At 37.6% G+C, this 19145-nt stretch overlaps 4 protein-coding genes across 5 annotated transcripts in view; 3 read left to right on the top strand and 1 right to left on the bottom strand.

Moving 5' to 3' along the window:
• LOC105177188 (paired amphipathic helix protein Sin3-like 2) overlaps positions 1–10361 on the top strand; it is an 11268-nt gene extending 907 nt beyond the window's left edge. Inside the window, exons 3-24 of one of the 2 annotated variants that reach the window (XM_011100243.2) lie at positions 350–613; positions 706–889; positions 998–1096; positions 1177–1350; positions 1436–1736; positions 2133–2269; positions 2731–2806; positions 2891–2920; positions 3057–3250; positions 3345–3499; positions 3854–3981; positions 4108–4362; positions 4981–5535; positions 5674–5765; positions 6053–6673; positions 6845–6942; positions 7035–7173; positions 7256–7408; positions 7510–7673; positions 8950–9061; positions 9553–9702; positions 9829–10361. In XM_011100243.2, the coding sequence (XP_011098545.1) occupies positions 350–613; positions 706–889; positions 998–1096; positions 1177–1350; positions 1436–1736; positions 2133–2269; positions 2731–2806; positions 2891–2920; positions 3057–3250; positions 3345–3499; positions 3854–3981; positions 4108–4362; positions 4981–5535; positions 5674–5765; positions 6053–6673; positions 6845–6942; positions 7035–7173; positions 7256–7408; positions 7510–7673; positions 8950–9061; positions 9553–9681 (4060 nt within the window). In that variant the 3' untranslated portion in view covers positions 9682–9702; positions 9829–10361. Of the gene's footprint in view, positions 1–349; positions 614–705; positions 890–997; positions 1097–1176; positions 1351–1435; positions 1737–2132; positions 2270–2730; positions 2807–2890; positions 2921–3053; positions 3251–3344; positions 3500–3853; positions 3982–4107; positions 4363–4980; positions 5536–5673; positions 5766–6052; positions 6674–6844; positions 6943–7034; positions 7174–7255; positions 7409–7509; positions 7674–8949; positions 9062–9552; positions 9703–9828 lie in introns of both variants that reach the window. The other variant, XM_011100242.2, reaches the window with a different exon arrangement.
• On the top strand, positions 11591–13085 carry LOC105177186 (probable galacturonosyltransferase-like 10). Its single transcript, XM_011100239.2, has one exon. It carries the CDS (start codon positions 11686–11688, stop codon positions 12751–12753), a length of 1068 nt encoding a protein of 355 aa, XP_011098541.1. The 5' UTR covers positions 11591–11685; the 3' UTR covers positions 12754–13085.
• LOC105177187 lies at positions 13767–16405 on the bottom strand. The gene is made up of 5 exons (XM_011100240.2): positions 15791–16405; positions 15236–15509; positions 14463–14561; positions 14159–14373; positions 13767–13968 (listed from the first exon to the last, which is right to left on the bottom strand). Exons 1-5 carry the CDS (start codon positions 16222–16224, stop codon positions 13893–13895), a joined length of 1098 nt encoding a protein of 365 aa, XP_011098542.1. The 5' UTR covers positions 16225–16405; the 3' UTR covers positions 13767–13892.
• LOC105177185 overlaps positions 18557–19145 on the top strand; it is a 1270-nt gene continuing 681 nt past the window's right edge. The window contains exons 1-2 of the mRNA XM_011100238.2: positions 18557–18787; positions 18878–18966. Coding sequence (XP_011098540.1) covers positions 18746–18787; positions 18878–18966 — 131 coding nt within the window. The 5' untranslated portion in view covers positions 18557–18745. The remainder of the gene's footprint in view (positions 18788–18877; positions 18967–19145) is intronic.

The following is a 19145-nucleotide window of genomic DNA, read 5'->3' as shown; positions in this document are numbered from 1 at the left end:
CCGCAACCCCCGCAAACCCAACACACACATACACACTGTTTGGTGATTGTGGATAGAGTTTTAGGAAAATGCCACTGGAGCCAACTAAGTCTGTCAGTTTTATTTTGGCTGCATTCAGTGGAGATGAGGTCGTAGTTGGTAGTGGTGTATTAATGGAGTTTGGTACCAAACCCTAAAGGTAAATATTTGCAATTTGAGTCTGTTGGAATTATGTAATTAAATTTAAGGGATAGAACCAAGAATAATTAAAACTTTTTGCATGCGGTGTTACAGCTGTTTCCAATTCCAGTTATTTGAATCAACCCATGGTGGTATTAATTTGTATCTTTACTTTCTCATGTTCATAAAGGTATGGACCGTCACATACTCCTGTAGGTGGTGGAGGTGGAGGAGGAGGAGGAGGAGGAGGAGGAAGCGGCGGCGGCGGCGGTAGTAGTAATGGTGGTGGTGCAGGAGTCAGTGGCAGTGGTGCGGGTGTTGCTGCTGGTAGTACACAGAAGCTCACTACTAATGATGCATTGAGTTATTTGAAACAAGTTAAGGACATGTTTCAAGATCAAAGGGAAAAATATGATAGGTTCCTTGATGTCATGAAAGATTTCAAGGCTCAAAGGTAAATTAATCTTTCTTGGTAAGAGGAACCTGTACATCCGAGAAGTGGACGGAAACATCTCTCTTTAACTCTTGCCCAATCTGTTTTGGCAGAGTTGATACTGCCGGCGTCATAGCAAGGGTAAAGGAATTGTTTAAAGGGCATCCTAATTTAATCCTTGGGTTTAACACATTCTTGCCTAAGGGTTATGAAATTACCCTTAGCGATGAGGAAGAGGCTCCACCAAAAAGAACTGTTGAGTTTGAAGAGGCTATCAGTTTTGTCAATAAAATTAAGGTGGAGTTTTATTACTTGTGCAATAGTAAAAGGTTCTGAATTTAGTTCCAGACGAAGTTAAACAACAATTAAAAAAAAAAATAAGTCCTTTGCTTTGTTCACCTGCAGAAACGTTTTCAAAATGATGACCATGTTTACAAATCTTTCCTAGACATCTTGAATATGTACCGGAAGGAACACAAGGGAATAACCGAGGTCTACCAAGAGGTATGCATCTGGCCTGTGATCAGTCTATATAATTTTGTTGTTCATTCTAAAGTATTAGGTTTTGATGTATCTGTTATCAGGTTGCAGCACTTTTTGATGACCATCCGGATCTGCTTGATGAATTCACCAGATTTCTGCCAGATACTTCAGCTACTGCTTCAGCTCCTCATCCGTCCTTTGGTCGTCATTCTTTTCCTCGCTATGATGAGAGGAGCTCCGCCTTGCCCACAATGCGGCAGTCTCTAATAGATAAGGTTCTTTCTCCATGTTTATTCTTATTGGACAGCACTTTTCTGTTTGTTGCTTACATCTAACTATTGTATGTCCTATAAACTTTAGCAACGACCACGGAGAGACAGGGTTATTGACCCCAATGGAGAAAGGGATCTTAGTGTCGAACGTCCAGATATGGATGATGATAAAACAGTTATGAAGTTGCACAAGGAGCAGAAGAAGCACCCCGAAAAGGAAAACAGGGATAGGAGAAACCGTGATCAGGAGGACAGAGATCCTGAAACTGAGAATAATGGAGACACTAGCATGCATAGGCTTTCTGATAAAAGGAAGTCTGCTCGGAAAGTTGAAGACTTTGGGGGCAATTCGAATTTTGCCTCCTATGATGATAAAGATGCATTGAAAAGTGAGTATGAAGTGCCCCTGTTTCCCAGTGGTAATGTAGGTGAACCGTTGGTTTACTTTGCTATGAGCAAACCGCCCTTTTGCTTTAAAATGTTTGAAGCGGGATATTATTTTAGTCTTTTTCTCAATTTTCTTCTGAAGGAGTTGGTTACTTGACTGGCAATTTTTCTTCAACAATACCGTGTGATCATTGCACAACATGAAGAAATAGGAAAAAAGAACAGAAGAAGAAAAGGAAATACAAAAAGGAGGAAAAAGTGAATAGAGAGCAGTGGTTTTTTCCTCTGTGTTGCATAATATATCTTTCTGCCTCTGTATTTCTACCTTAGTTGCATCTTGCATGTCTGAGTGTTTGGTGTGATGCCTTTTAAAATTTACTCATGTTTGATCTTGCCAGGTATGTACAGCCAGGAGTTCACTTTTTGTGAAAAAGTCAAAGAAAGGTTACGCAGTGCAGATGATTACCAGGCATTCTTAAAATGTCTTCACATATACAGCACAGAAATTATTACGAGAAAGGAATTACAGAGTTTGGTATGAAAATTATGCTTTCTACTATCACTGTTTAACATTTCATTTGGAGCTTTTAGGTTTCGAAAACTAGCATTTGTTTCTGTTTTTGGTTTCATCTGTTTAACAGACTTTGATATGAAAATTATGCTTTCTATTATCACTGTTTGACATTTCATTTGGAGCTTTTAGGTATTGAACAGTCAACAGTAGCATTTGTTTCTGTTTTGGTTTCATCTGTGTGGTTATCAACCTTACTAATTCTTAATTATGCTTCTAGTTGCATCGTTAGACATTGTTTTCCTATTGAATAACAACAAATTTATTCTTTCAGTTGGTAGTCTGAAAGTGGTTCTTTTGTAGCTGTTACCTTGCCTTCTTTTCAATTATATTATCATGATCAATGGTTCAGGATGATCTTTGTATTATTTGACACTGTTAGAACTTGTTCGTTTTATGGGGTTTCTTATATGATGTTCAATCAGGTTGCTGACTTACTAGGGAAGTATCCAGATCTTATGGAGGGTTTCAATGAATTTCTAGAACGCTGTGAGAGAATTGGTAGGTGGTGATTTTGTATTTGTGAAGTTGTATTTTTTTCATTAGTTTGTTTCTTTTCGTTTCTAACAGATTGGCTATTTTCAGATGGATTTCTAGCTGGTGTTATGGGCAAAAGTATGTAATTTCCTGTTCCAGATGATGTTATGAATATTTCTTTTTTGGTGCCTTTGTCAACTGCTGTTGCCTACCCCAACTCCAGCCCCATCCCTTTTGAATGTCTGATCTGACTCATCTCTCTTGTAAATAGCAGAAACATTATGGAATGAAGGGAATTCTTCGAAAGCCTTAAGAATAGATGACAAAGAGAAAGAACAAAAGCGTGAAGTGGAAGGAGGTAAAGAGAAGGATAGATACAATTTGAAGTACTGGGGAAAGTCCATTCAAGAACTTGACCTTTCTAATTGTCAACGTTGCACCCCCAGTTACCGCCTTCTTCCTGAGGATGTAAGGATTCTCAATACATATTTTGAGAAACATTGTTAGGGAACATTCCTTTTTTCATCTGAAAATTTCAACAATTACAAATTTGCCTTTTCAGTATCCAATATCTTCAGCAAGCCAGAGGTCAGAGCTTGGTGCTCAAGTTCTAAATGATCATTGGGTGTCTGTGACATCTGGTAGTGAGGATTACTCTTTTAAACACATGCGGAGAAACCAGTATGAAGAAAGCCTGTTTAGATGTGAAGATGATAGGTATACTTCCTGGTCAACCTTTTGTGATTGTGTATTTTTTGTCCACTCCTTCATGAAAGCATGTGGAACCTTACTGGAAAAGGACAAGCCTCAGCAATTGTTGTTCATGCTCTACTATTTGTTATCGTGCTGACTGAAAAACTTTATCCTCACCTCTCGCACGTTCTGACAGATTTCATAGAATTTATTGAAGTAAGGAACTCTGGTTACTGTGAGATACTCAAATTTGAGAAAGTGATGTTTCTTTTATTGTTGATTTTTGAATTTGCCATATTTGTTTTATAGAGTTTCCTCAAGGGGATATGTCTGAGACTCTGAGGCATTGCTAATTGTATACCCTTTGGGATAATTCAGATTTGAGCTGGACATGTTATTGGAGTCCGTCAGTTCAACTGCCAAGAGAGCAGAGGAACTCTTGAACAGTATCAATAATAATTCAATTGGTTCAGATGGTCCCATACGAATTGAGGACCATTTCACAGGTTTGTGATGATTGGTTTCTGCCTTAATACTGCCTTATGAAGCTCTCTCACCTTCCTTGTTTATTGTCTTTTCCAAGAAATGACATGCAAACTGATCAATGAGGTCCTTTCTCTTTTTTCATATAGCTCTCAATTTAAGATGCATTGAACGCTTATATGGCGACCATGGTCTTGATGTGATGGATATTTTGCGTAAAAATCCATCTCTGTCTTTACCTGTGATCTTGACACGCCTGAAGCAGAAGCAGGAGGAATGGACGAAGTGTCGTTCAGATTTTAACAAAGTGTGGGCTGAAATATATTCTAAGAACCATTACAAGTCTCTTGATCATCGCAGCTTCTACTTCAAGCAACAAGACTCAAAGAACTTGAGCACAAAATGTAAGTCAAGCACCAATGCTGTATATGATAGCAGCTGTTTAGATGTTCCTGACCATCTCCCTGGCTTTTAAGACTTTCTTTGATATCCTGAGTTACCATTTTTTGTAGTATAACAGCCTGCCTCTAGTTTTAGTATCATTTGATTGTTCATTAGATGAGACTTCGTGCATGTTTATTAATCTGAATTTTGTGTTTTGTCTTGTCATTGCCGCAATTGCATGACTTGTATTACCTTAGTCCTTGAAGTCACTCCCTGTATTAATTCCTGCATCTAAGTGTAAACTGTCTCTCATTTTGTTGTCTTCCTTTATTTGGTAGTCGTTAGACTTCTCCAAAAAAATATTACCTATTATCATCTGGTGACTTCTACCCGTGTTGCCATTATTGGGCACTGCACGACTTATCTCCCTTATTTTTCTTGTTATCTCATCTTTAGTTGTATCATAACCTCCGAAAACATGCAATTTGAGTCATGCATGAGAGTTAGCTCTCTGTTATTGGTATGTGGATCACGGTGGCTAGTTTTCCAAAAGTTACCACTGGAAAGAGATGAGGTACCTAGCCTTCCTTTCCAATTATCTTTTAGTTCTCATGTTTGTTCTTGCTCTCTGTGGACAGCCCTAGTGGCAGAAATCAAAGAAATCAAGGAGAAAAGGCAGAAAGAGGATGACGTACTTCTTAGTATTGCTGCTGGAAGTAGACATTCGGTCATTCCAAACATGGAATTTGAATATGCCGATAGTGAAGTTCACGAAGACGTCTTTAAGATTATAAAGTATTCGTGTGAAGAGGTCTGCTCCACTAAAGATCAATTGAATAAAGTTATGAGGTTCTGGACAACATTTCTTGAGCCGATGCTGGGTGTTCATGCCCGGCTGCATGGTTCAGAGGCTAATGAAGACGATGGTGTCTCTAAACGTAAAACAGCGAAAAGCACCACAGCAAGTGTATTAGAAAGTGAAGGCAGTCCCAAGGCCGATGCTACTATCACAAACTTGAAGCAACCAAAGTCCAGCTGCAATGGTGATTCTAATACATCACCACAAAGACCGAATTTCAGCCGGACTGGCTTCATGAATGTGGAAGCCCTTGCCAAGGACGGAGCTGTGGCTTCTGGTGAAAGATTAACCAACCCTGACCTAGCTGTTACTGCTGGACCAGATGTTAATCATGGTACGCATGTGGGAGAATGGTGAAGGTTCATTTGTGAATATTATTGACTTTTTGATAAATTTTCATTACATTAAGTGTTGATTTTCGCGTTATTAAAGTGTCTTTATTTTCATAATTGGTTTTATTTTGAAATTCAAGGGCGTGGTGCAAATCCTTCTCGAACAACTAATGGTCCCCTTGAGGAAGCCAATGAAGCCAAGCCTAGTATGGAAGATATCCTTTCCTCAGAGGTACGAGTTCTTGCATTTGTCTTGACTCCTAGATTTCAGTTTCTGACTGAACTAGGATATTTTTGGTATGGTTTTATTCTATGTTCTTTTTCTGTTTATTCTTGCACCACCATCTCTTCATTTTTTTTCTTCATTTCTAAGTTTCTTTTTTCTTTATATTTGGGTGTTGAGCGCATCTGTCAGTGGGTGTTTACAATGCAGCATGGGGGGGTTGGAGAAGGCTATCATCCTGTCTTGATTGTTTACCTATAAACCAGGTATTAATCTGTTTTACTTGTGTGCAACAGGGTGGGGAGACATCCAGATTGAATCAATTGACAAATGGAGAGTTTGCAGAAGGGTCTAGACTTTCTGGATACAATGAAGATTCTGTTGATCCTTGTAAAAACGAGAAAGAAGAAGGTGAGCTGTCCCCTAATGGTGATTTTGAAGATAACTTTGGTGCATATCAGGACAGCAATTTGCAAGCCTTGCCCGAGAAAAATCGTAGCAGTGAAGGGATGCAAGGTCAAATGGGGGGTCATGAAGAGATTTGTGCCGATGCTGCAGGTGAAAATGATGTTGATGCTGATGATGAGGATAGTGAAAATATTTCTGAAGCTGGAGAAGATGTTTCAGGCAGTGAGTCTGCTGCCGATGAGTGTTCACGTGAAGAGCACGAGGAAGAGGAAGACGGAGAGCATGATGACCTTGATGGTAAAGCTGAGAGTGAAGGTGAGGCCGAGAATACTAGTGAAGCTCACTGTAACGGGGGAGATGGTGCATCGGTGCCACAGTCTGAACGGTTTCTGCTGACGTGTAAACCTCTGTCAAAGCATGTGGCATCCCCATTAGTAGGTGATGAGAAAAAGGGTCGACGTGTTTTTTATGGAAATGACACCTTTTACGTGCTATTTAGGCTCCATCAGGTAAATTTCTGATTGTTTTTTAGCATTGGGGTTTTCTGTTTGCTTATGTTGGCTGTAGTGGCTATTCTTTCTGAGTTACTGATCTAGTGAGTCTGTTGTCTGGATAGATGTTTCAATAGCATTATTAATTTTTCCCCTTATTGTTACATAATTGTCTTTTCCATCTTGCAGACACTGTATGAGAGAATATTATCAGCCAAGGTGAACTCAATATCTGGTGAATCAAAATGGAGAACCACAAAGGATTCAAGTTCTGATCCCTATGCCAGGTTGTTTACTGTTGTAAATCGTAACTTAGTTTCGGAACATCTTGGAAGTTATATTACTTTCTATTTATTTTGCATAAACATATCCTTTGCAGGTTCATGAGTGCTTTATTTAGTTTACTTGATGGATCTTCTGACAATACAAAATTTGAAGATGATTGTCGGTCTTTGATTGGAAACCAGTCCTATGTGCTATTCACTTTGGATAAGTTAATATATAAGTTGGTCAAACAGGTAATGTTTCTAATAACTTGTTCTACACATCCGTTCTCAGTTTCGGTTGGCACATTTTCTGATACTATGCTTCTTCTGCCAGCTCCAAACCGTTTCAAGTGATGAGGTGGATTGTAAGCTGCTTCAATTGTATGAATATGAAAAATCTAGGAAACCAGAGAAGTATGTTGATTCAGTTTATTATGAAAATGTCCATGTCCTTCTTCATGATGAGAACATTTACCGGCTTGAATGTGTAGGTTCCATTTAATTCACAATACTTCTATTAATTCTTTAATTCGTGCCATGTATTATTCGGAATTTTGCTGTGCTAAATTTTTTCCATGCCTGTTGTAGACATCTTCCCCTACCCGCTTATCTATCCAATTGATGGACGATGGAAATGAGAAGTCCGAGGTTGTTGCAGTTTCGGTAGATCCTAATTTTGCATCGTATCTTCACAATGATTATCTTTCAGTTGTTCATGGAAAAAAGGAATCGTCAGCAGTTATGCTGAAAAGGTATTGTAATAAGTTCCTATTAAACAACTTGAAACACAGAAAGTCTATTTGTTTTAAGAAACGTGTAAAAGTTGACATTATGTGACTAGAATATCAGGAAATGTAATCGGCAGGGAGATGACTAGACGCGGCACTTGTGTTCCATGCGCCCATGCACACACCGTATCATTGTAGTTCTGTCTGGATTACCTCTTTGTTCACTAAACTTCTATGATTGAAATGACAATACGTGTGCACGCTTATTATTCAATTATTTACACGTATCTCATTGCTTGTTTTGACATTATTATATTTATTGTAATTCCAAAATTGTGTTACGGCGAGAATGACATGTATGGTGAGTTAATGTCCTGTGGAATTTGAAATATTGTTGATTTTGGTGATGTTGTTAAGTGTTTTGCCTTATTTGTTGGCTTGCACGGTTCTTCGTGGAAAGCTGAGGCTGGGTCAGTTAAATAAGCAAGAACTTTCTGCTCTTCCAGTGCTTTATATTAGCGTATTAGCTGGCCTAATATTTACTAATCCCGCAGCAAGAGCTGGGGTCGACGCATAATGAATGAGATTAAGACAATGGAATCTAAAGTGTTTTGCCGTACTTCTTGGCTTGCATGATTCCTCGTGAATGCTGAGGTTTGGTCAGTTATAAGGAAGAATTTTGTGCTCGTCAAGTGCTTTATATTAGCCTATTAGCTAGCCTGATATTTACTGATCCCGCAGCTAGAGCTTGGGTAGGCCCGTAATTAATAAGAATAAGACATGGGGATCTAATGTTTTTTGCCTTATTTGTTGGCTTGTACGATTCTTCGTGAATGTTGAGGTTGGGTCAGTTAAATAAGGAGGAGCTTTCGCTCTTCAAGTGCTTTTACATTAGCGTATTAGCTGGCCTGATATTTACTGATCCCGCGGCTAGAGCATGGGTAGGCCCGTAATTAATAAGAATAAGACAAGGGGATCTAAAGTTTTTTGCCTTATTTGTTGGCTTGTACGATTCTTCGTGAATGCTGAGGTTAGGTCAGTTAAATAAGGAGGAGCTTTCCGCTCTTCAAGTGCTTTATATTAGCGTATTAGCTTGCCTAATATTTACTCATCCCGCAGCAAGAGCTACGGTCGGACCGTAATAAGTGAGAGTATAAGACAAACTAATTTAGCGGGCCTTTTGCTAGTTTTCTTCTTCTGAGCTCAATATTTCAAAAAATATCAAATATGATTGACTAACTTATTGAACGACGATTACATTGATGTATTTCATTGTCTAATCTACTTGTAACACGTGCAGGAATATGTCCAAGTATGCTAATCTAGATGAATCCACTGCTCTGTATATGGCTACAGAAAATGTTCTGATCATGAATGGCTTGGAATGTAAGATGGCAGCTGCCTCATCAAAGGTACAATTCTCGTACTCTTCTAGTTGGAATGCTTTGAAGTAGTCTAGCCTTGTTAGCGTATCTCATTTTGTCTTGTCCATAATTCTTTCAATTAATCTTTCACCACAACCTCCCTTTCCTGTATCTCTCTACCCCGCGTGCCGACCAGCACAGCCAACTTTCACCAAATCTTCGGTTCAGTTTACTTTTTACTGGGATCAAGTCAACTGATGCTTATTCTTCTAGATAGTTGATGCCATTGCCCATTTTTCATAATTCACATATATCATGCCATTTATGATAAATTGAGTTCTCTTTTCTTCTCTGCTGCCATCAATATCAATTCTTAGTTTGTCTGCTCAAAATGCTTAGGTTGATTTTGTTGGCAATATGTTGGTACTAGATCAAGTGAAACACAAGTAGGAGAAACGCCGTTCACAAAGTCAAATTGGTTGGTAGATAGTCCTTTTATTTTGCTGGAAATTAACTCTTGGTCACAAATGTGCTTTCAGATCTCATATGTTCTAGACACTGAGGACTACTTTATTCGTCTGGGGCGGAGAAAGGCAGCAGCAAGATCTTCACGCAATGAAAAGGCGAGGGTGCAACGGTTTCACCAGTTTTTGGCAGCCAATATATGACCCTCTCTGTGATGCCATGAGGTAGGCGTATGTGCATTTATATCACCTTTTCAACTTGTGTTTTAAACTAAAATGAAGTTTTTGAATCTCTCTCTCTTTGTTTGTATATACATATATATGTAATCTCTTTTATTTGGCACATTTCAGTCATGGAACTTGATCCTTTCAGAGAATCGCTCCAGCATTTTATTTATTAACTTGTCAACGAGTCAATAACCATGAGGGAGCAGCGACTTTCTTGGGATCGAATCATCTTTTCGGGTTAATTCAATGGCACATGCGCCATTGCTCTGTACATAGTAAGGGTTGGCCCTTAGTGTTAATTTGTAGAGTCCTGTGTTAATTTGATTGTATTGCATTAACGGGCGTAAGTATAGCCCTTTCCTGTTTGTTCCTGTGATAGATTTCTTGTGAGTTTCTGGCTGTGATATTCAGCTAGATAATGTAAGAGACAATGGGATAGGGAGAATGGCATAGCAGAATGACATTCAGCTTCTCAACATGTTTTCTTGAATGTGTATAGAGTTATCTTTGCAATTTTCGTGTTCTTCTTGTGAAAACAGACCGAATGCATGGATAGCTACCGTATCAGCATATCGAATCTGGTAACGTGACAGGTGAACACACGGTGGGAAGTTAAACATATGGACGAGATTGGAAATTTGGATTACTATACATTTCATCGAATTGTCACGATTTGTTGTATATTCCCCCACTGTATCTGACCTCATCTTTTAGATTAAGCGCTTCATTAGAAATTTATATGATGCTAGTTGCTGATATAAATTGAGTTTTGTCTGCAATGCATGCAGCACACCATTTAAGAATGGCGAAACTTCATTGAGCATTTACTTCAGGTATTAAACTACAAGCTTCCAGAAAAAAATTGACTCATTAACATCGTATAATAATTGAATAAATCTGACTTTCCTTTCTATTTTTTTATTCAGTAATTCCCTTTTTACTATTACTACTATATCAGAAAGTACATTAAAATCCATTTCTGGGTCCTGACAATTTAGATCCTTGTGTCCAAGTTTTAGCAGAATTAAATCAATTATAAAATATTTTTTTAAATAATATATCAAACACACGATAAGTTGTATTGTATTTATTGTATAATTTATTAGAATTCGATCAAAGTTGATTTGAGTAAAAAATTTTATTTATAACCAAGTTCTTTGTAGTTGACCTTTGACATAGTATTTGTCGACTTCATTATAAAAGTTGAAATTTTTTATCCAGAAATATAACGCTAAAATAATCGTTTGAACCTCATAGTTTCTGCCAACCACAAATATACCATGGTTCCAACTTCATCACCAAATACAAACTACTGTATATGCGTATAGATTATACGTGTATATATATATATACGTCTGTATGTATTTGTTTGTTGGTTATATATATAGATGGAAAAAGATTCCTGGCCTTCTGCCACCTCCACCGTCCAAGACCCACTGGTGTTGTATTTTTGAATCCTCATAAAAATACAGCTTATAATTTTGATGAAAATTGTGTTGCCACATGGAATAAAATGATTGTTTAATTTCTTAGAGGAATGTCTTTTCTGCAGCCACAGTATTCAATTTAGGACCAAAGAAAGAAGCGTCGCGGAAACAGCATAAACACGTCTTCTTTTATACCAAAATATTCAACATAATAATGCTAATTAATAAGTTAAAACTAATTTTGCTTTGCACACATCACGTGGTCACATGTGGTTAATGATAATGGATGATGCCTGGACCAAACATTTATTCAGGTTCCTCGAACCCATCAATTCTCAGGAATTGTAATAATCTACTTTGAACTTTCCTTGTGTATTTCATCAACTCACCAGCAAAAACGCGTTTTATGCCGAGTTTCACACCAAATTTTACTCGTCTATATACGTACTTTTTAAGGAAGAAAATCTGTGGTCGGCTTCTTGCATTTCTCACCACCCCTCTGCTTGTATCCTTCTCCTTCCCTTGAACAAACATCCTAAGATTGAATCATAGTATGACGATTTGCCTAAGTAGACAATCTTTCATCTTGGCAACGTTTGTTTTTCTTCTGTCTTCAGCTGATGGGATTCGGGTACTTCCACAAACTTCAACAGATAGTGCCGATCTATATTCAGAATACGTTGAAGCTCCCAAGTATGTGAATGGAAATCAGTGCCGGAATCCGGTGAAGGGCAGCTCGTTTTCTATGTGTGATCCATCACTAGTGCATGTGGCGATGACTCTTGATTCCAAATACTTGAGGGGCTCAATTGCATCGGTCCATTCAATTTTGAAGCACGCAGCCTGCCCGGAAAACGTATATTTCCATTTCATTACTTCTGTTTCCGCTTCCTCTGAGCTTGGCGATGTCGTGAGATCCACATTTCCAAGTTTGTCTTTCAAGGTTTACCCCTTCAAGAATGAAGGCCGAGTCAAGCAACTGATATCGTCTTCTATTCGTCCAGCGCTGGAGGAGCCCTTGAACTATGCAAGAATTTACCTGGCCGAGCTCCTTGATTCATGTGTTGGCCGTGTGGTTTATATAGATTCTGATACGGTAGTAGTTGATGATATTTGGAAACTGTGGTCGACTAGTTTAACTGGTGGTTCAAGAGTAATTGGAGCTCCAGAGTACTGCCATGCGAATTTCGCCAACTACTTCAATAAGGAATTCTGGGCTGACCCTGTTCTATCGAGGGTTTTTGAGGGAAAGAAGCCTTGTTATTTCAATACCGGAGTGATGGTAATGGATTTGGGGAGATGGAGAGGAGGAGATTACACGAAGAGAATCGAGGGATGGATGGAGATACAAAAGCAGAGAAGGATATATGAGCTGGGGTCTCTGCCACCGTTCATGTTGGTTTTTGGTGGAGAAATAGAAGGCATTGATCATAGGTGGAATCAGCATGGGCTTGGTGGAGATAATGTGGTGAATAGCTGCCGGAGTTTGCATCCGGGTGGGGTTAGTTTGCTGCATTGGAGTGGGAAGGGGAAGCCATGGGTGAGGCTCGATGATGGCAGGCCATGCCCTGTCGATCATCTCTGGGCACCTTACGATCTACACAGACTACACAGATTTTGAAAGCATCGGCTACAGCAGTAAATATGAAGTTGATGCCGCTTCAACTGTCTGCAACATTTATTCATTCTATTGATTCTTTTGTAAATGAAAATACGGAGACAAATGGAGCTGAGGATGATGACATTGTATGTACTGTCATCAAAAGCGATCTCTCGTAACAAGGAGGATCTTCTTGGAAATCCCGTGTACGAGGCATTACTTCTGGCAAAACTTTTGCACTATATTTGGAATCAATTCAAAACGAAATTTGAATGTGAAATTGGATTTGTCAGTACGTTAAGGATCTGAAATGATTGTTTACTCTTTTCTACTATAAAATAGTTTTTATTTTGGGTTAACGTGGCCATTACTCAACACAACTGTTCTGGAGTATAAGAAAAAATTAACTCAAAAGCAATTAGGAGATAGAGAAAAAAATGTCCACAAAAAGCAAGGCAGATGAGGAAAAAATTGACCAAATGTGATAATTCTCAGTTCCAGCAGGTTACAGAATTCATGTACACTCAGAGTGGCCTTCAGCAGAATAATTTACTGCTCTGTGCGGAATAAGTAATTGCGTAATCCATACATTAGCCTTCATTTTGGCTAACCAAAATGTTTACAGTAACGAGAGAAAAGAGGCTAGTAAAATTCCTACCAAGCATGTATTCTTGGCCCTAACCGTACTCTTAAAAGTTTATTATAATATTCACTTTAGTCAATTAGGCCAACCCCCTCATATGTCTGTCTTAAAAGGGCAGATAAGAGCTGGCAAAGATATTATATAACCTTGGAGGAGCAAAGAATTCAAAGAAATTTCTGGTGAAATTAGATGAGTTTCTCTAAGTGGCTAATTGAGATGGTTACTATCCGAAATGGGATTGAAGGGTTCGGCTATCCTGCTGTCGGGGCATTCCAAACTGAAGTGCATATTACAGCTAATTGTTAGGCAAAGGACAATACACGCCGACACTGTTGTGTGGGTGACATGATTCTTCCCTAGTTTTCCACCATAAGTTTATTAGTAGAAGAAATTTATATCTTCTAAGTTATTTGGATTAACAGAAGTACAACAAAATGTATGGACAAAATAAAATGTAAAAGCATTATGAGCAAAAAGGCAAAAGAAGAATTTACATCCCTCATTGTACTTCCTTTTCTTATAACAAACCAACAACACAACTTAGATGCAATCTGTTCTCCAAGCCTCTTAAATGATGACCCAGTAACATGCACCTGCCAAAAACAACAGCATCCTAATCAGGATCCAGGAAGGATTAGAAAGCAAAAGGGAATGAATGAAAATTTGTTTAATTATTACCGATAATGCAGTGAACAGTTAATTAATATAGGATTTAGTAGGAAATACTAGAAAGAGAACAAATGATAGCGGTAAGACCAAAGGGAAACACAAGTTGTAACGAACCAGAAAAGCAGCTTGGCCAAATAATCCCGTGAAGTGCCAATGGTCTCAGAAAACTCATCATCACTGTGTTGATAGTTCTGTATACTACTTATAGCCAAGTCGCCCTCACAATTAGAGGCCATCTCTTCTTTGAAAAATCTCTGCAGTATATTTTGAGCAAGTTGGTGGATTATTTCCTCCACCTCAGGTGATGATGGTCTAGATAATTCAGTTACCTGAGGTAAAATTTCCATACCACGATTCATGGTGACAATCAAGATATATATACAAGTAAAAAAGAAATGTCGTTATTTTATGTTATTACCATATCCGATTCCAAGGACCTTAAGTACTCCAGTAGATTGTTGTTACTCTTTTTTATATGCTCCATTTGCAAATTTTCCAGTTTCTTGGCACAGAGCTCCTAAGAAAACACAGAGTGAGAGGCAATCAATATAAAAACTACAAGGAGTTCCATCAGATAAAAACTTCCATGTAGCATGAAGCAAGCACAGAAGAACAAAGCAATGAAATTGACCTACATTGTCTCTCACTCATAAAAAAGAACTACATAAACTCCTAATTTAACAGTGAATCAACCTGAACCCACAATTCAGATCCAGAACATATCCAAAGAAGTCCAAAAAGACATAGAGCTTGAGTAGCAAAATATATCAGCTTGCAGAATAATATATTAAAATCTTATTGGACTCGCAAACTGCCATCCAAGGATCAGAAATTAAATCCAAAAGGTAGCAACAGGCTAAAAGTTAATACTGAAACTGAGAAAATCAATCCTGGTATTCAGAAAGGCACATTAGGAGGAACTCAAGTTTAGCACAAGACTAGAAATTGTACTTGCGAGTGAAAAAGTATAGCCTTTATCCATGCTTTCTTACAAGCAAAACAATTGGTTTCTTGCAGAATATTTGATCATGAGTAGTTTTCAAAGAGTATTATTTTTCATAAGTTGTGGAATGATCCAGACCACCAAATACCAAAATTGGCTGTCTGAACTTCCTGTTCGAGTACATTTGTTGATAACATAAGAAGTACCCAACATGGCAAAAATCACATGTTGCCAATAAAATCACTCACCTCCTTAGCTGTGGACAACTCCAATTCTAATTGCTCGATATATTTTGATGCTTCTGGAGACAAATCCCTGAATTTCTGAAGATTCATTCTCTCCAATTCCGCTGCACGCAGTTCGACTCCACCACCAATACCTTTTTCACCTCCCCCACTGTCACTCTCCTCCCACCTCACCTCCGAATTGTGCTCTGCAAAATCAGACCTTTTCGAACTATCCGGTGATATATCAAAGTTCCTCATCAATGATATTCTATACTCTGCATTCCACAATGTATACCTATGAAGAAACAAGTGAACAAAGTTTAGTAACATTCAGCTGCATAATACTACCTATGTTCCAAACTCAAAACTGAAGGTCCGGTAGTCCAGAAGTGCTAATCAAATTATCAATTCCTTCAAAGTGCTAATAAGATGCCAATTAATATTGTTCTGATATATTTTTAAATAAATTAAAGATTCATCAATATAGAATTCTCAAAAACATGACAGCAGGAACAAACATCCAAACAGGGCGTTCAATTATGCAACAGATGTAGTGATAAATGAAATCTCAATTACCCAGTGATGATAGAGGAGACTATGAGACGATCGAGGGGCCGTTTGGAAACCCTAACGGTAACGGAGAACTGATCGGAAGGCAAAAGCCCAAGCATCGTAGAAATCGTCTGCTTCATGGAATCCTTAGCGGAATCAGAAACCCCCTTGGAGATAATCGAATTGTCCAGAGGCTCAATTCGCTTAAGCATATTAGCTATGACGGAGAATTCGCGGCCGAAGGTGGATTTTCTGGTGGAAACAAACTCATCGGAAACTCCACCGCCGTCGACGCCGGAAATAAGGCAGGTGATTGAGGAACGTTTCCTGGGGGCTGGGGGGAGTAAGGGGCGAGTAAGGAGATGGTAAGACAGAGGCGGAGAGAAGGCGTGTTTAACAGATAAATCGGCGGTGGCCCGTGAGAAGAGGATAGCCCTGGCTGCTGCAGAGGCGGCCATCAAGAAACTAGTAAGTGTTCCTGCTGGTATCTGTTGAGGAGAATTAAGGGGCTTTCCGGCGACGCCGAAGCCCTTGGGTTTGGGGGTAGGATTCGCTTTCTTCCTTAGCTTCTTGTAATCTGCGTCTGGAGTCTCAGCCCACCAATTTCTGTTGCTGGAATTTGTCGGGTGGTGGGTGAAGTTAACAACTGTGTTTGGTGAATTAATTAAAGGACTTCACTTTCCACTTTAATTACGGATTCGCCATGGGGGGCGTCACTGACGTCACTCTGTGAAGAAGATTCTTGAGCGTGACTTTCTAATTATTTTCCCCATTTATATTTAAAAGAAAAACAATTAAGAGGAAAAATTACATAAAAACCCCTGTATTATAGAAATTCAGCTGAAAATCTATGTGTTGGAAATATAGACAAAAATAAACTATATTTTTAAAAAATATTGCACACACTCCTTTTACCATTTTCTTTTACTTAACCGCATTAAATTTTTTCTTTAAATTTTTGTTATACCCTTATATATATAAATTATTATTATTATAATAAATATTGAATCTTTTATGATTCGTTGATTTTAATCAATTTTTAATAATTCTTGATTTTCAATAAAAATTAAACGATCTAGATTTAGATATATATATATATATATAATGTATATGAACGATTATGTATAAAACATACAAATTTATATGTAAGTACTATATATCATATATGTACCAGTGGAGGGCTACTGGTGCTCACAGTTTAGACGACGACGATGTTGCCACCCAGATTTGGGTTGGTGACAGGCGTCGTCGACCAGGACGTCGCCGTCTAAATCTAGGCAGCAACATCGTGTCCAAATTATTATTTTTTTAATAAATTTAAACTTTAATAATGGAGATGAGTTGATTAGTCCCATAACTTTTGATACACTAAAATTTAATTTGATGATCATTAAAATAAAAAAGAAATATATAATAACTAAAAATTTAATAGTAATGTGATATAAAATTTAACAGCGTTAGGTGCAATTATCAGAAAGGAAAGTGTACACAAGATTTAAGAAAACAAATAGGTCAAAATGTTATACCACACTCATTTTTAGCGCATGTAAGGCACTTCATTTTTTTTCTTTTACAAGTTTATAATTATAGGGGCTTTTTTTAAAAAAAATATTTAATCAACACAGGTAAGTTTTTAATAAATTTTATATAATAGGGGGTATTTTGCAATATTTTCCAATTAAGAAAGTAGTAGAAATCTGAAATGTGAATGTTGATGCTGAGTCAGCTCTGTTGTTCTGCTACTTGTGCAATCTTCTCATCATGGCCTGCATTAAGGTTTTCAGGACCTCTTTTTATATTAATAATATATTTACATTCTAAAATTAAATAATATATAATTTTATTAATTTTTGAAAGGTAAATTTAATAGAATTATATAATCCTAAATCTTGTATGAAATGAGAAGTTTATTAGATAATGAGGACGGAATGGATTAGAATTAGATTGGAGTAGAAAAAAAAAAGAAAAAATGAATGGGAATTATTGAAAGAAGGCCCATTTGAATAGACTTCCAATATTTGGTGTTTGATAGATAGACCCAATAACCATTTATATATATATATATATATTTAATAATGGGCCTACTGGATGGATACCTTTATATGAATCAATATATATTTGCCGCCACGAATTCCAATTCGAGCTCCAAATTTCACATCCATTTGTTTGGGCCATTCAAATTTAATTGAATGAACAAAAAAAGATTTCCACTATATTTCCAAATTCAGCCAATTGCTCGTTTTCTTTGGGCGAAATGCGTCTGGGATTTGGGATTTTCTGGCCACAAACAATCGTTTGCTATGATTATAATATTACCCTTTATTTGTGTGTTTTTTTTTTTAAATGGAACACAGACGTATAATTATTTTATGAGTCATATACATTCATGTATTATGTTATATTAAGCGAAATAATTTATTTAAATTTCAAAATATTTTGAACTATAATGACATATTTTCTCAAAATAAACATAATATGACCACCCTTTAATTTTGATGTAGGTGAAGGTGTTGGAACACCAAATTAAATGGCTTGAGAATTTAGAATTTTAGTCATTCATTTCTAAGGCTTTATAAGCATTAATTTTCAGTTAGATTATTGTCAGTTGATTTATAAAATGATTTTTGAAAGAAATTAGTGGCGATCCAAAAAAGAAAGAAGCAAATTTAATGTATTATATACAATAGTAGGATTAAAGAATGGAAAATAGCTTCCTTTTTGGACAAAACAAAAAAAACAATTTAGCTATTTGAAATGATTTATTTGGCAGGGAAGTCGTGGGTAGGCGGCAGCAGCAGCCGCCAGGGCACAGCGTATGTTCCACGCGAGAAAAGTCGCCCAAGTTGAAAACCCAGCTGTATTCATTTCCCATTTCCGTCTCCTCTCCATCCCTGAACCTGAAGAAACGCGTTGGCTGGTTTCTCCTCGAACCATTTTATACATTCAGTCGTGAAATCCGGTCCGCCTCAACTTAGATTTATGGCTTCCTCAACTACTCTCAAGCGATGGCTCCGCCCCGAGGTCCCTCCCTAGATCTTCTCGCTTTTTTTCAATATCATTTGTTGGTTGAGGAATTGACCAGATCTGATTTTTCTTGTGTTATACTTTTAGGTCTATCCGTTGTTCGCTGCCGTTGGAGTCGCCGTCGGGATCTGCGGAATGCAGTTGGTCCGTAACATTTGTATTAACCCTGAAGTCAGGTAAGGCTCTGTGGCTTTTTGCAGTTTGGATTTAAAGTGTACATCTCTGTACACATCGCCTGCCTTTCGATAATCGGACTCTATGATAATTGATTATTCTCTATGTTATGCATTTGTTGATGTATGTATGTCAATTTAATCAATTATATGATATCTGGTTTTTAATTTCAGATTAGTGT

The sequence above is a fragment of the Sesamum indicum genome, linkage group LG15, assembly GCF_000512975.1.
Source record: "Sesamum indicum cultivar Zhongzhi No. 13 linkage group LG15, S_indicum_v1.0, whole genome shotgun sequence".
NCBI lineage: Eukaryota > Viridiplantae > Streptophyta > Magnoliopsida > Lamiales > Pedaliaceae > Sesamum > Sesamum indicum.
This window is presented reverse-complemented; position numbering and strand designations above follow the sequence as displayed.

Excerpts from the sequence above, each read along its gene's own strand:
- LOC105177186 (XM_011100239.2), top strand. The coding sequence starts at position 11,686 with ATGACGATTTGCCTAAGTAGACAATCTTTCATCTTGGCAACGTTTGTT.
- LOC105177187 (XM_011100240.2), bottom strand. The coding sequence starts at position 16,224 with ATGGCCGCCTCTGCAGCAGCCAGGGCTATCCTCTTCTCACGGGCCACC. Across the intron at positions 15,510-15,790 it reads GTCTCCTCTATCATCACTGG|GTATACATTGTGGAATGCAG; the intron begins GTAATTGAGATT and ends GTTTCTTCATAG. Across the intron at positions 14,562-15,235 it reads AGTTGTCCACAGCTAAGGAG|GAGCTCTGTGCCAAGAAACT; the intron begins GTGAGTGATTTT and ends GTGTTTTCTTAG.